The sequence below is a fragment of the Protomyctophum bolini genome (genome assembly GCF_963924005.1).
Source record: "Protomyctophum bolini genome assembly, chromosome: 10".
NCBI lineage: Eukaryota > Metazoa > Chordata > Actinopteri > Myctophiformes > Myctophidae > Protomyctophum > Protomyctophum bolini.
The window spans coordinates 36,427,977-36,444,027 of NC_137871.1; the positions used below are offsets into that span (position 1 = coordinate 36,427,977).

The window sequence follows — 16,051 nt, forward strand, 5'->3', positions numbered from 1 at the left end:
TTAGACTTCACCGCTCAAATATTAAATGTCAACACTATGAAAGTGGACATATTGTGGGTATTACATATCGGCTATAATTCATTGTAACCCCTTACAAGTACTGAAGTAAATTAATTACTACAGTACTACTCTACTAGTGTACTGTAATGCATGCATGCATGCATGCACGCACGCACGCACACACGCGGATGCACACACACACACACACACACACACACACACACACACACACACACACACACACACACACACACACGTGTGTGTACAAATTCGTACACATTATCTCTGGAGCCATGTCATCATGATTCATGATATATCTGTCAAGAGATTTGTCAGATTCCATTCCAATTGGCTATGGCTGCCCTGGGTAGGCAAACCAGCCTGGCTGACACATTGCACTCAGTGAAGCGCACTCAGTGAAGCACAGACCTGTAACCAAATAGAGCTGTGAAAAAGAACCGAATGTACCCGGCTGTTATTAGAATCCTGAGTTCCGAACCCGAAAAAGTACAGAGAGATGTCGGAACCGGAGCCGAACGGCCCCGCGAATGCGGTATCATTTCAAATATGAGTTCTGACGCAGTACCGAGAGATCGTGGACCCGAGGACCCGAAAGTCTTGTTGTTGTTGTTGTCTCTACACAGTAGCACTGCTACTTCCTTAGTAAAGTCACATGACGCAAGGCACACAGGTAGCTCGCCTCCCACTGGCCGGAGGAGAAACATGGTGGTGATTGACAGCTGTGAGTGTGACAGCCAATCGCCGGGTCCACTTGGGTATTTGTGAAACCGTCATTTCACAGTCGGAGTGTCGGAGCTCCGAGACCCGAGACATATACTATAGAGGTTCCGACCCGGACTCGGAGCCAGGTCGGAGCCCGGGTATTTAAGGATCTCGGGTTCATCCGAAGACCTCTACTTCTGATCCTTTGTCTGCCCCGTGGCCTATCCCCAGCTGGACGTACCCCAAAGACCTCCTCCCTTTGTTTTCTAGAATAATAGCTATACTTATGTACAGAAATAGCACTCTACATGGATATATAGATACATTTAGATAAATTAGAGGGGGTGAAATTGCTTTGAAAGGCTTATGATATTACAAGGTTTTGTTCAACAAGCTCGGCTCCACAAATCAATGCACTTTTTAATGTTTTCTGAACCACGTACACACACTTTATGGAAGATTTATTAAGCAGATAAAAACTAAAGATTATGATTTATGTCATGCAGACCTTAACATAAAACTCTCTTTAGTGTGCGTTAATCACAAAGGTTTATTTCTTTCCGCATAGAAATAAATGGAAAACTCACCAGAGACCTCATTAAATTTGAGCAAATACAAACTGTAGCATAGCAGGCACATATTTGTATCTATGTGATGTATATGCACTAATGAGTCTGCCACTATGTACAGTAGGCCTACTGCAGTCAAGGGTGCATACATTTGCAAGCACCGTGCTGAGCCCACACTATACATTATTAGCATAAATATCTTGTGAACAGAAGGCACTTTGAATGCTTTGCTACAATTACTAATACTAATTAAATAGCATTTCATTCATTCAAATAAGTTCTGGGTTGCAGATTTTTATCATTTCCCAGATTGTGTCCTGGGTATCTAACTCGTTCACTTAAGACTTGTTCAAAGAAGTAATAATGTCCACCTGCCTGCGTTCATTGTTCACAGTAAAATATTAGTGTAAACTCACTGCGTTATAGTTTGAGGATACTGTGCTCCAAAATCCTTATAATAGTTTGCTTACTTACGCTCAAATGGATCTACATGTACTCGATACAATTTACAATTTAGGCATTTAGCAGACACTCTTTTTCTTTTTTAAGATATTTTTTTGCGGCTTAACAACCTAACATCCGACTAAAAGTAGAATATCTGTACAATGAATCTATAAGTATACTGACTATAGAATGCTATGTCTACATAATATAGTACATATTTTAACCTTTGCATACACCTGCAAGGTCATTGAGGCTAGGGCAAGTGCTACGCAGTAAGGCTACACAATATATCGTCATCGCATCGTTATCAAGGTATGAACATGCATAATATCAGTATCACAAAAATTGTCAATATATCGCCAGCAACATCCTTTTGTTTTAGCCTGTGCCCCTCGGAAAATAAACCACCACTCTCCCTCTTTCATGCTCCTGTTGGTGTGTGTGTGTGTGTGTGTGTGTGTGTGTTATTACATCACCTCGTCAAGGTGATGTAATAGCTCTACCTCCACCCCGTCACCCATAATTGCTTTTTTCGGAACTCTCTTGATCTTGAACGCAACATTTTGCATTGAAAGGATTTGTTTAGAAATCGATGTTATCGCTGCATCTCCAGTAGCCACAAAGGTTTTTTGCGACTGAAAAATAGCAGATCTACAAGCCCTCAATGCGTTGCAGCGCGGTGCGTTGAGAGCTTTCAGAACGGCTATTTTCTTCCAAAATTGCCCTCTTATGAATTTCAGCCTCTGTACTGTCTGTAGCACTCTCCACACGTCCCTGGGTACAGTCGATTCGTTTCAGCATGGTCACACCGTCACGTACTACCTACGCACGTAGTAAACATAACAACTCCTCAACCCTGACGTATAGTTATTGCACATGGGTGTCGCACACAATAGGTGATCTGAAAGCTCACAACGTGGTGCCATATAACCAATTGTGAGCTTGTAGATTTGCTATACTTTAGTGTCTGACTCTGCCACACAACTAAGTACAAAACAGATATCACAAAAAAACTAAATTAGCTTCAATAAACATGTATTACTAGTGCGTGTGTGTGTGCACGTGCCCACACAAGAGATTCAGAGATTGTAAGAGATTCACGGCCCCCTGCACGCTGCAGCATAAGTGCCTCCATTATTTACTCATTGCAGTGAGATAGGGGATTTTTCATTAGTTGTTTTTCCACAAGGTGGCCATGACAAAAAATTAGCCCAATTAGGTTTCAACTCAGACTGCCTTGCATACTAATGCAGAGGATCAGGCGTCCCTCGGGGTGACTCCCGACAGCTGCTCTGTCTGCTTCCATGCTGGAGGTATACCTCTCATGTTTTATTTTATTATTGTCTCGGCACTGTGAGGGAGTTTATTTGCATTACTCACGTTGACTTTCATCATTCATGTGAGGCTAGAAGTAAAACTTTTTATGTGATGGTGGGTAGCCTATAGAGCTATACTTTGTGGGGAGGATAATTCCCATTGCTGTTGATTTCTTCTGGTTAGGTACCTTTAATTAACCCATTCTGACCTGAGATCAGATTCATACAAGGTTTCCACGGGACACACACTGGTCTGATTAACCCATTCTGACCTGAGATCAGATTAAAAAAATGTCAGTCGTTCTTCGAATTTTTCAAAAATAGCAGACCTACAAGCTCGTATCGCGCCACTCGGTGGCGCGATATGAGCTTGTAGATCTGCTATTTTTCAATAGGTAAAGCATAACATGATGCCAACACCAAAACGGGTGCCCGGTCAGAATGGGTTAATTAAAGGATTCACCTACCTGTATGTGTTACTGAGGTCTATTTGATCTGTACATCCTGTTTGATCCCTCAAAATGAAAATGTAATGTCCTGACGTGTTCGTTTACACCATTTAGAGTCTTATTTAATACCAACATTATAATACATTCAAATGGATTGTCAAAATGTCCACAGTATGCAAAAACAAACATTTCCAGGACCATTACAAAGACGAAGAGAACACAAGCATTCGGCAGTGTGTGAAGCTGTCCCTGGAGCTTCAGATAAACAGTATGGTTGTTTCCTTCTAACAGCCGAGTCAGACGTCGGTCTACTTCAACAGGAATGTTTAAACGTATCGTCAGACCTGTAAGAGCATCACAGGAGAAGGTAGAGCTATTACATCACCTATTCTGTCCTCTCAGCGTGAAGCTCTATCAGTCTGACTATAGCTGAGCTGCTGAACATGCACCTCACATTCTGGAACACTCTTATCTCTATACTGCAAAATGTCAGCCGCAAAGCCATTGGACCGTGCAACCATTTCCAGCTCAGTAATACTGAACTGTGTGTGCGTGCTGCGTGACACACAAGATATAGAGAGGTGTTGGGGGGGAGAATGATAGAGAACAGAGTGTCAGAGGTTTGTGTAGTTGGCTAAGCTAACCCCTGTGTCATTTGTCTTCATGCTAGAAGAAAGACCCCAATGCAAACGCACATGTGCACACAAGTGTATACACTCCTATTTTCTAGCCCTCAGTGATTTACTGTGGCTCTGACCAACTTTCTGCTGCTGGCAGCTCTGAGAGAGTAAAGGTCTTTGTCCACCGTTAATCACTAATTACTGAGTAGACGGAGATGATTGATCCCTCCCAAAGGGGGTCTTGGAACCACATGACCCCCAAATCAGAGCCAAGACCACTTCCTAATCCTCACACTCCATTTCCACCAAAGCAGTTTCAGGGCCAGTTCAGAGCCGGTGCCTAATATATAATCTCGAACCAGTTTTTTATGTCTTGCCAGCAGCTGCTCTCAGCCAGGAGAACTGCAGAGCGGCACCAACTCTTTGCTGGTCTTCAACTAAGAAACGCTTAAAGGACTTGTTCACCCCAAAAAATGCATGGCATACTTTCAAGACTTTTCAGAAATGTTTTCAAAAATAGCAGATGTACAAGCTCGCAGCGTGGCACTAATCTATTTTTAAATAGCCAATACTAAAATCTAAAATGACGCAGATTTAATGGGGTAACCCCTTATCCAGCCACATGTAATGTCATTTATTTTTTTGTACATAATAATGAAATGAACGATAATGAAAATCTACGTAAACTCACAACACAGCACATGAGCTTGAAATTCAGGAGCTTCTAGATAGGAATTCCAGAGTTCTGGGCTCTATTTTCGTCCATGTTAATTGCTAAACCCCTTATCCCTAAACTTATTTGCCTTTTTGTCTTACTATTTAGATTTTTTTTGAATAGTACAACTAGCCGATCTACATCGACACATTGTGAACCTGTAGCAAGGCAAAGAAGTTATGGTACCGTACCATACAGTATGGTACAGTAAGTACAGTACAGGGATAAGGGGTAGCATGGACGAAAATAGACCCCAGAATCTAAAAACAGTTAAATCAAACAGGGAAAAGTTTGGAAATATAGTAATAATCAGCCCAGATTCAGGCATTTAGCAGACACTGTTATCCAGAGTGACTTGACATGCATAACATGCGAGATTGGTGTAAATGTCATCAACTCAGTCAACAAACGACTAGTTAAATGGCCAATTACTGTAAATAGAGCGCAAAGAAAACAATGAAGCGATACTATAGCCTCGCGTAGCCAGCCTTCATCTGCCTTTGCAATGCATATTTCCCCAAGCAGATTAAGTCTGGCACCTCTCAATTGTGGGATGACTTCACGACCGAAGTGGTGACGAGCCAACCAGATTCGTCTGGAACCAGGCTATAACTAACCAGGGCTTGCAGTATGCAAATATGGGGCGGGACATTGCAGAAGAAAATCTAATCCTGAGAGGGGCGAGACTAATATCAGTCGCTATGCGAGGCTATGTGTAACTAAGATATACCAGATATACCATCTGTCTAAACAACATCCTATCTAACAGGTAAATAACATTCCATGGCAAGCATCTACTTGCCTTTTATCTCCCTGTCTGTTTTTCCTAACTGTCTCTCTGTCAGGGCCTGTATGTCTTCCTATACTACCTTCTCTGTATCACTCTGCTTATCCTCCAAACCCCCCTTCCCAAACACGTGCACGCACTCGCACGCGCACACACACACACACACACACACACACACACACACACACACACACACACACACACACACACACACACACACACACACACACACACACACACACACACAGATTCGCAGAAAATAGAGATCACTGTTGGGAGCGTATATTCCCTGCAACACATTAAGATAAATGGAGGCTGTAATTGAACAGTTTAGAGCGAGACCATTATTGCAGGAGTTTTTTCAGTCAACATGTCTCCCCGACCCAACGCCACCACCTCCACCACCTCAGTCTCACCAAGCCGTGAGCCACTGCATGGTTGCGCCAATGTTATAAGTGTCGGAAGACGTATCGGCCGATACACGGCATCCTGCGTCGCTATGCACTGTGAGATATATGTTGAGCACCTTGGATGTTAGAGGAATAATAATTGAGTTAGAGTAGGACTGTCATTGTTGTTAGGAAATGTCACCTCCCGGGAGGGATGTTTTATTGAGTCACAGTCCCACGACGATGGCTTAAAAATGAGTTGAAGCTTCACTGCTCATCATGACATTGACACTGCAGCCACACAGCTTTCGTTTGCACTTTTTGGAAAGCGTTGTGTTCATCCATCCATCTTTTTTCATTTATCCGGAGTCGAGTTGTGGACGCAGCAGTCGCAATTGAGAATCCCAGACCTTTCCCTGCAGCCACAGTGGCTAAACTAACTGGTGGATCCTGAGGCGTTTCAAGGCCAGCAGGGACATAATGTTCATCCCACTGATCCTTTGTCAGCCCGTGGCCTCTTCCTATCTGGGCATACCTGGAAAACCTCCCTAGGGAGGGGTAACACACAGTGGCTGGATGTTCGATCACCGGGCTCCCCCGGAATTAGTGTTTTTAACCAACACACAGACGTAAAAGGGGTTCAAAAGTGTTTATTAATGAAAAAAGGGGGAAAAAACATGAACAATTGAATTAGCTGGTTTCTGCTAGACAGCGACGATATCTGCATTCTGCACTAGTTCATCTCAACTCCCAACCCTTAATATGCTTCATGAAAGCCTTGCTCTTAATTGCTTCATTTCACTGAAGTGAATGATGAGCCAATCACTCATACATGCATGAGGAAGATTATTTTCAACATAACCAAGTTCCCCTTTCCACAAAATAAAGAGGGAAATGTGTTGCAAACGCAATAGTTTTAATTAAGTTTCAACGAGGCTCCGCAGAAGCAGAGAGCCTATAGTGTTCTCTGTTATTCCACATATCTCTGTGATTCCACAGGGTGCAATGTACGCTCTTCTCTTCAAGGACAGTACAGCACATGCTGTCTCAGGGACGTACACATAGACATCAAAGGGGGCTTCAGCCCCTGACCTTTCCAGACCACAAAAGAAATGCAAATGCCACTCCTTTCCATGCCATATACTGGAAGGCAGCTTTCAGGAACTTGAATACAGTATTTTGTGTTGAACAAATTTGTTTAGAAATCCATGTCGTTACACCGCATCTCCACTAGCTAAAGAGTGCGCCCGAAAATAGCTGATCTACTAGCTCTCTCTTGTGAGCTTGTAGATCTGCTATTTTTGTCCAAAAGTGCCCTCTTATGGGATTTCAGCCCATGCCCCTCTAACGTCCCTGTGCAGTCTGACTGTTGTTACGGTGTCTTTGGCCTCACTCACCCCTTCGCATCTAGCATACAACAGTGTTGGATGCTACTGTAGAGGTAAGTGTCATGGCCGCCCCAATGCATTTCCAATGGAAGTCACATGGTTTGACACAACATTTTTGTTGTACGGCTTTCGGCTGTGTTTCGACTGCCCCCCCTCCCCCTCATACAACACAAATGTTGTGTCAAACCATGTGTGACTCCCATTGGAAATGCATTGCGAGCTTGCATCAGTAAACAAGTCTCATGCATCAGCTATACATCAATCTGTTGTGAAGGTGTGAGTCAGGCCTTAGTCACATGCACACATACCACGTTATGTAACATTATTTATTGATCCAACAGATCTCAGTCCCAGGGGATTTCAAATTGCCTTGGAATTGGTTATGATTATGTTTCGTGTATCTATTTAATCCCATGAAAGTTTAATCCCATGAAAGTAGGTGGTGCGCCTCTTTCCCCTCCTATAGCTGCACCTTGGGTTGGCTCCTACAGTGTTCTCGCAGCCAGTTTCCGGGTGCCTGATGCAGTGCCCTGCCAGCTTCATCCTTCTCTCTCTATCTGATCTTCTGATCTGATCTCCATGATCCATGCTCTCCTCATGTCAGATATCCACACTTGATTTATCCCATGCAGTTCATTCCGGGTAAGTGCCCTCTGTCTGGACCTTCAGGTCCTGTTCAGACGGATGCTATCTCCCCATGACATCCCGCCTCGGCTCGACCTATATGGTGCCGTGCAGCTATAACGACTCACTCCCTTGACAGCTTCAATCGTGTTCATTAGAGCAACCTGTTAAGCCAGAGATTAAACCTTCCTTCCGGGTTTAGATATTTCAGTCTTTCACTCCTACATGTGTGACTGTGAATGCCAGAAGAAACCATGCTGTGTTAGCCACGTTCACAGTTCAAAGACAGTCAACATCATAGGGGACACATTCAATCCAATGGGAAGGTTAACATGCATTCTCCTCACATGCTTCCACGAAAAGGACCGCCAGAGGTGCAAGGTAATTGAAGCCCTTCTTCGTGCCGGGGAGATTCTCCGGGCTGCTGGGAGCTATGGCCATTTGCTGGCCCTCCGTTTTCATTAGGTTTTTGTATTTCATGCCCCCAGGAGCAGAACAAATTGAGGCTTCCTTTTGCACCGCTGCTCATTACCCCAAGAGGGAGATTAAAAAGCACTCTCACACAGGAACGTTGCATAACATCACGCTGCATGGGAAGCGTTATTGTCCACCCCTTTAACCTGCTGTATGTGCATGTGCACACACACACACACACACACACACACACACACACACACACACACACGCACACTGTTGTGGGCATTCTGGCTGAATGTTTTCCTGCTGGCGTACGGCTAAACACAATAATCTCTTTAGTCACACTACATCAAATCCAGTCTCCAGGCGGGCGCATCCTATGAGAACATCTGACCCACATCTCAAGGTTGCATGTAGGTACATTAGCACCGAGCTGACCCCCTGGTCACTGGTCTCTGTGTAGACACGTCCCACCTGAAGACTGATTAGTCGCTCCTTATATGGGGAGAGTTTGATGCCAGGCTGCAGATTCAACCACAGACAAAAATGTAGCACACATACGATGCGTCCTTTGCGAGGTTTGAGTTATGGTCTCAGTTTTGTCCTCTATAATAATTAACGTTTTAGGTGCGGTAAAAAATAAATACATTTTCTGATGCATAATATCTCGTCTACATTTTTGAAGGGCACTAGACCCTCCTATGCCCAGTTTTGTGTGTCTGTGTGAACACAAACATTGGCTGGTGATTGGCTGATCACCCCATAGCGATGATTTGATTGGCTGAGCAGTACATATTGAAGATTAAAGTGAGGGCAGAAAAGTGAAGACGCCAAACGTGATTGGCCGGAATGACTTTTGTGATGATTTGATTGGTTGAGCACGGAATGTGATGCATGTATGTATAATGTATGATGATGTATGTAGATACGAGGGCCGCCCACTTCACACTGTCCTAAGTTTTCTTCTCGTGTGCCGATCAGTTCACACATTACTCTACTGCGCCCCTTGGAGGTGAAGTGCAGTTATCATTCACGAGTGAATAATGTATTGTTCTCCATGTTATTGCAGAGCACAGTGATACAGCAGGGTTCTAATCAGTCTTGCGGTGTGTCTGTGTGTGTGTGTGTGTGTGTGTGTGTGTGTGTGTGTGCGTGTGCGCGCGGTTTTCATTGTTCATTATTTTGGTTCGTGTCCCCCCACAACTGCCCAGAGATAGGGTCATCAATCATGTTCTTTTCCTCCCACAATACTGTAGATAGCAGTGATGCGCGGGCCAGCTTTTTTTCATAACCTGCCCGTCCCGCCCCGCCACGGGAGCCAGCGCGCACCAACCCGCCCCTGCAAAACAATATATTAATCAACGACCCGCACACCCCGCGGCCTGCGAAAACAAAAAGTAGTCTAACGATCCAGCAAGTCCAGTCCATTCAATTGCTTTAGAGAGAGAGAGAGAGAGAGAGAGAGAGGGGAGGGAGGGGGCAGGGACTTGCAGAGGGAATTTGAAGGGCAGGGGCTGGAATTTGTAAAGGCACCTTTTCTTTTACATTTCTACCCAGATTTAGAGGAATATCTAATATTAAACACTAGGAAATGACCCAACCAGTCTGCCCTGTAGCCCAAATTACTGGTTATCAAAGTAAAATGAGCAGTTGCTTGCTTTGCTGCATGTTATTAATATTAAGGATCACATGATTGCATTCCTGTCAGTCAGAAAGTTTGTGTGGTCGAAAATTGTGAAATGACAGATTGGAGAGGGCACTTTTCTCCAATGGCGTCCTTTCATAAGCAACACATTGATGAACTTGAACAACAGAACAACAAACTGATGGTTTCAGCAGGAGGGGTAGACAGTAGATAGGCCTACTGTATCCTTTTCTGGGTGCTTTTATTTGAATGAATTGTGTGTTCTGCCACACTGGTCCATACGGTTTGGAACTTACATAATACGTGTTCTGCCACACTGGTCCATACGGTTTGGAACTTACATAATATGTGTTCTGCCACACTGGTCCATACGGTTTGGAACTTACGTAATACGTGTTCTGCCACACTGGTCCATACGGTTTGGAACTTACGTAATACGTGTTCTGCCACACTGGTCCATACAGTTTGGAACTTACGTAATACGTGGGGCATCAGTGGTTCAGCGGTAGAGTGGCCGCTTGGCAACCAGAAGGTTCCCAGTTTGAGTTAGTGTCGAAGTGTCTTTGAGGAAGACTGAACCCCCAATTTCTCCTCATGTGCAGGTTGGTGTCTGGCATGGTTTCCTCTGCCATCGGTGTATGACTGGGTGTGTGAATGGGCGAACGTAATATACAGTCTATGTAAAGTGCCTTGGATAAAGGCACTATATAAATGCATTTACAATTTACGTGTTTCATCTAATCCTATAATAAACCTGTATACATAGTATATGTATTTATTTATTTATTTATTTAATCTTAAACTGTATTTGACCTTAGCCAAGTCCCCACAGGGATAACAGTCTCTCTTCACAGTGCTGGCTTTCTACTTGGTGTTACTTCCAATGGGAAATCAACAGAAGTGCTAGCAAGCTTTTAACACCCAACCCAGAGTGTGCATGGGGTACTAGAAGTCAAAAGTATTTCAGCAGATGATGTTTCACACATGCCGGGATCAATATTTAGTCATTTGTAAAGAAAACAGTGAAAATATGTGTGTGTGTGTGTGTGTGGGGGGGGGGGGGGGGGTCACAATGCAGCATGAGCATTGTGAGCCTCGATCGTCTTTTTGAATTGAAACCATTGTTAAATTGTGATATTAAGAAGCATAATTATCAGGCAGTCTTATCAGACAGCAGGGATAAAACATCCTCCTTCCGGCAATAAACATGAATTGCCGGAGCATCGTTTGATTAATTATACCTGAGCTATTTACTTCAACACTGCACCTCATTCCTTCTCGGCTTCTCGTTATTTTACAAAGTGCTCTAAAAGTTTTGAGTAATATACAGCAAAACACAACAGTGAACCGCTGTCCACTGTTCAGCCTAAAATAAAAGGCTTGGTTGACTTGGTTCCCAGTACGCCAGGAGAATCCATGCAGAACGAGATCATCGAAGTCTCTTGGACTCTCAGCAGTTAATCTCTTTCTTTCGTTCTGAAATAACCAGATCTTTTTTTTTTCTTTTTTTTTCATATTAAATGAAAAAAAAACTGAAGCTTAAATGTCTTTAATGTATTTTCTGTTGGTTTTCGTCTCCTCAACAGAAGTGTTCAAGCTGACCCTTCCAGAGGACCAGAGGTTTAGTGTCACCACAGTGACCGTGGGTCAGAGTGCCGTCCTGACCTGTGCCGTCCAGGGAGAGCAGAGACCTCCCATACGTTGGAAACGCAACCAGCAGCTCCTCAATGGCCTGGACCTGGAAGACATTAATGTAAGGCAACGCTTTGATTACCTTGCTTTGTGTCTGATGCGTTGATGTTGTGGTCTATAATGGATGGATAGATATTGCCAGTGTGTTTGGGTCATAGTCCTATAGATATCTGTCTGTGAGTGGCAGAGAGTTATCTTGCTGCTTCAGGGAAAAGTGGACAGAATAATCAGTGTCTGCTCTCTGAGAGTCCGTAATATCCTTCATAACCTTCCGGTCAGAATATCTTCTTGCCGTGTCAATGGCAAAGGTTCATTCAACTTCACTTTTCTGCAAGAGCTTTAAAAATGTAATGATTTATTTGCTGTTTTTATTTTTTTTAAATAGAATCGCATTATTGTTTTGTATTGGTGCATTGATGGATCCAAGAGGCTGTTGACCCTGTGCTGTTATCAGAGAGGAGGACCATGTAGTCTGTAGTGTTGTGTGTCTGTGTTGTTATCGGATAGAAGGGCTTGTTGCCTGTAGTGTTGTGTGACAGTAGTACAGATTGTCTGCGTGTCAACTGGGGACAACACACCGATGGAGACAGAATACAGATGAGGTGTTGAACCAAAGGACATAGTTTTTCAACGGTGCGTGCGTGCGTGCGTACGTGGCGTGGCGTGCGCATACACATGTGTCCATGAGTGTGCTTGTGGTGATGCCCCCAGACAGAGCCAGCCAGATCAAAGGAACTAGAAATCAAAACATCGGAGAGATTATACACTCCAAACCGTGTCTCACCTCCGGTCACCTCTGGTCACCTCACTGTGGCATTGCTGATGAAGTGGAGCGTGCGATGCATAATTAAGCCCACAGTGTTGCAGAAGATGAAGGGAGATCCATTAAAGCCACTAAATTATACTTTAGCGGTCCATGTTGTAGTTTACCCTGCTATCATTCAACACCTCGTTATTGACATCAAATCAGAATATAATTGCAAGACACTTTTTAAGAGATAATTGTTATAATGACTGGTGGATGATGTCAATAGGACAATTATTTTTCACTGGCTCTGATTGTCTTTAATGCAAAGCAATATAGAAAGTGAAGAATGTGAAGCAGAAAGTAGACAAAAGTACATAGATGGCATGGAAATAATAACCATATACTTGACTTTTAAAGCAATTTCTGAGCTGTGCTACCCATAGCTTTCCACTATCTTGACACAATAAAACACAAAGGGTTGAGGTCTAACCACTCTCCCCCTTTAAAAACACGGCCTGTGCTCTCCATCGTGTCTACTGCACTAGTATTCCTGTACATTTAGGGCCCTATTTTGATAAGGGGTGCATTGGCGAAAATAGGACTCTTTATAGTCTATGACTTTATAGTCTAGGACTATTCTGTATACACAGGGATATGAGCACCAAAAGTGTGCGTTTGGATTACAGTAGTATGTGCTGTGTTTACATGCGTTGTTTCATTAGTTGTTTGTTTAGTTATAGTCTTTACGTGGGGATGTGTGCGGTCAAGTCATTGGGCTGTTTTTGGCCCAAAGGAGCCCTTCCAATATATGCAATACCAAATTCATAATCATAACCAACCATCAAAGGAAATCATTGCATGCTGTTGCATCTTTAGGAACAAAAACTATAAATGGATCTTCCTGCATCGCCTCTCCCAAGTAACACCGTGCACTGTGGACTGGCTGTTCTGTCGATGTTCGGGTCTGTGGGCTTTAAATTAGACTTTCGGTTTGGTGGCAGTCATGTGGATATTGTGACTGCAGGTCAACCCTGAGATCTACTTGGACAACAGCAGCAAAAACACACGTGCACGGAGCCATAATTGGAGTTGAATCCCTGTCAGCAGGTGTATACAGGGAGGGGCTGGTTCATCACTGATGACCGCAGCCCCTCCCTGTTGAGTCATCAGGTGTATAGAGCGTCGCATTTTCCTCATAGACATTTCAAAAACTATTTATTTAAAGTCGTTTACACCGCGGACAAAGCCAACTCTTGTCGTGACAAATCATGACAACAAACCGAATATTTTGGGCCGAACAAATAATTAGAAAGAAGAAAGTTTTTCTTCTTTGTAATTATTTGTTTGGTCCAAAATATTGTGTTTGTTGTCAGTTGTTGTCAGTGAGACTGCCAGTGAGACTGCCAGTGGTGGTAAAGTAACTATGTAAGTACATTTACTTAAGTATTGTACTTAAGTACAATTTTGAGGTATTTGTAATACTTTTAATACTTCTACTCCACTATACATCTCGGATACAAATATTTTACTCCACTATACATTTATTTGAAAGCTTTAGTTAATAGACACTTTGTAGATTTTGATTATTAATACAATACATACATTATAGCATTTCAGCCTGAAATACATACAGTACACCACTGCACTGCTTTTCTGATGTCTAATATAATAGAAGAGTGGAGCTGCCGTCTAAATCCTCACAAAGCAGCTTAGCATAATCCCAGCGGTTTGACTGTTACCTGGGTGTTGCATCATCATCATTATGTCAAGCTGTTTAGACAGACAGACAGACAGACAGACAGACAGACTGTGTGTGCAGTGTAAATGCTATAAAGCTATGGTAATTCTGGACCAATGATGTGCCAGGTCTTTGTAGCCGTCTGCAGTTATTCTGAGCAGTCAGGTTGCCAAACCACCCTGTGATACAGCCTGTCAGAACACTCTCAATGGTATACAGCAATAGAAGTTCACAAGACCATTGCTACTCAAAATCTATCTCTTGCCTCAGAAAGACAGACAGACAGACTCTCCCTTTGTGTGTGTGTGTGTGTGTGTGTGTGTGTGTGTGTGTGTGTGTGTGTGTGTGTGTGTGTGTGTGTGTGTGTGTGTGTGTGTGACTGTGTGTGTGTGTGTGACTGTGTGACTGTGTGTGTGTGTGTGACTGTGTGTGAATGTGCGTGCGCATGTGTGTGCGAGTGAGACAGCGGTGTAAATGCTATAAAGTTATGGTAATTCTGTGCCAATGTGCCATTTCTTTGTAGCCGGCTGCAGTTCTTCTGAACAGTCACGTTGCCAAACCGCACTGTGATGCACAGCCTGTCAGACCTCACTGTGATATAGCCTGTCAGAACTCAGAACACTCTCAATGGTACAGCAATAGAAGTTCGAGCTTGGTACTTAAAATCTATCTCTTGCCTCAGAAGTACACTCTGCGGTATTATATACTTTCTTCGGAATGCAGTTGGTGTTATAAAGCACAGCTAGTTTTCAAAGGAATTGCTTGAATGCATTTAATGGTAGTTATTAAATGGACACTATTGGACAGTGGTGACTTGGTGGCAGGGCCGGACCTTCCTATAGGCAGAGCAGGCAGTTACCTAGGGCGCCATGAGGTGAGGGGGGCATGCACCCACCAAGCATGCTTTTTTTCTTCTTTTTTTTAACTGATAAATATATATATTTGTATTATAATTAATTGAAAAAGCTCCTTCAAATTTGAAAGTTTTGGCAAATCTAAGTTTGGGGCATCACAACACACCCCTCTGACTGATTTTTTGGTTTAGTCCAGTAACACTTTCACTTTCACCAGCCACTGATCCTCTTTTTGGCCACCGGCAAGAATCCTGTAGGGCATCAAATTGCTCAGGGCCGGCACTGCTTGGTGGTCGACTTGGTGAATTAGCAATGTGCTGGGAAAATGATAGAAACGTGCTTGAGCCCAGGCGGTGGCGTAACCGTCTGGGCACCCGACTGGTAATCCAGTCGCAGTGTGCCGCGGGTTCGACTCCTGAGCCCGACACGGCCTTTACTGCATGTCTTCCCCCATCTCTCTCCCGTTTCCTGTCAGCCTACTGTCTGTCCCTTAAAAAAAAAAACAATAAAAGGCGTAAGCCGCAAAAAAAACAAAAAAAAAAACGTGCTTGAAATTAATTTTGGAAGACCTAAACAATGCTTTGTATAATGTGTGGTTTCACTGTTTTCTTCTCTACAGATCCCGTCTCAGGTAGGCTTACTGTCGCTCAGCAGACTTGACTGTTGTTTCACTGTGTTGTCTTGTTAACATTCACCACCAGAAATGCACCGCAAAGCTACTGAGACCCACATACAGTACAGTGGACAGATAGACACATATAATATATAGGTATGTAGGTACGTACGAGTATGTCATTAAATTAGAACACATGAGATTTGGTCTTTATCTTCTACAGGTATCTTTAAATACCTAAACACATTTTATATCTTTAAATCTGCCCTTACCACCTGCTGCCTGTGTGCGTGTACCTAAACACATTTTATATCTCTAAA

General features: G+C 43.4%; 1 protein-coding gene across 1 annotated transcript in view; it reads left to right on the forward strand.

The window, feature by feature from the left end:
* fstl5 (follistatin-like 5) overlaps nucleotides 1–16,051 on the forward strand; it is a 133,298-nt gene that overhangs the window by 71,119 nt on the left and 46,128 nt on the right. Inside the window, exon 6 of the mRNA XM_080773268.1 lies at nucleotides 11,673–11,839. Coding sequence (XP_080629394.1) covers nucleotides 11,673–11,839 — 167 coding nt within the window. The remainder of the gene's footprint in view (nucleotides 1–11,672; nucleotides 11,840–16,051) is intronic.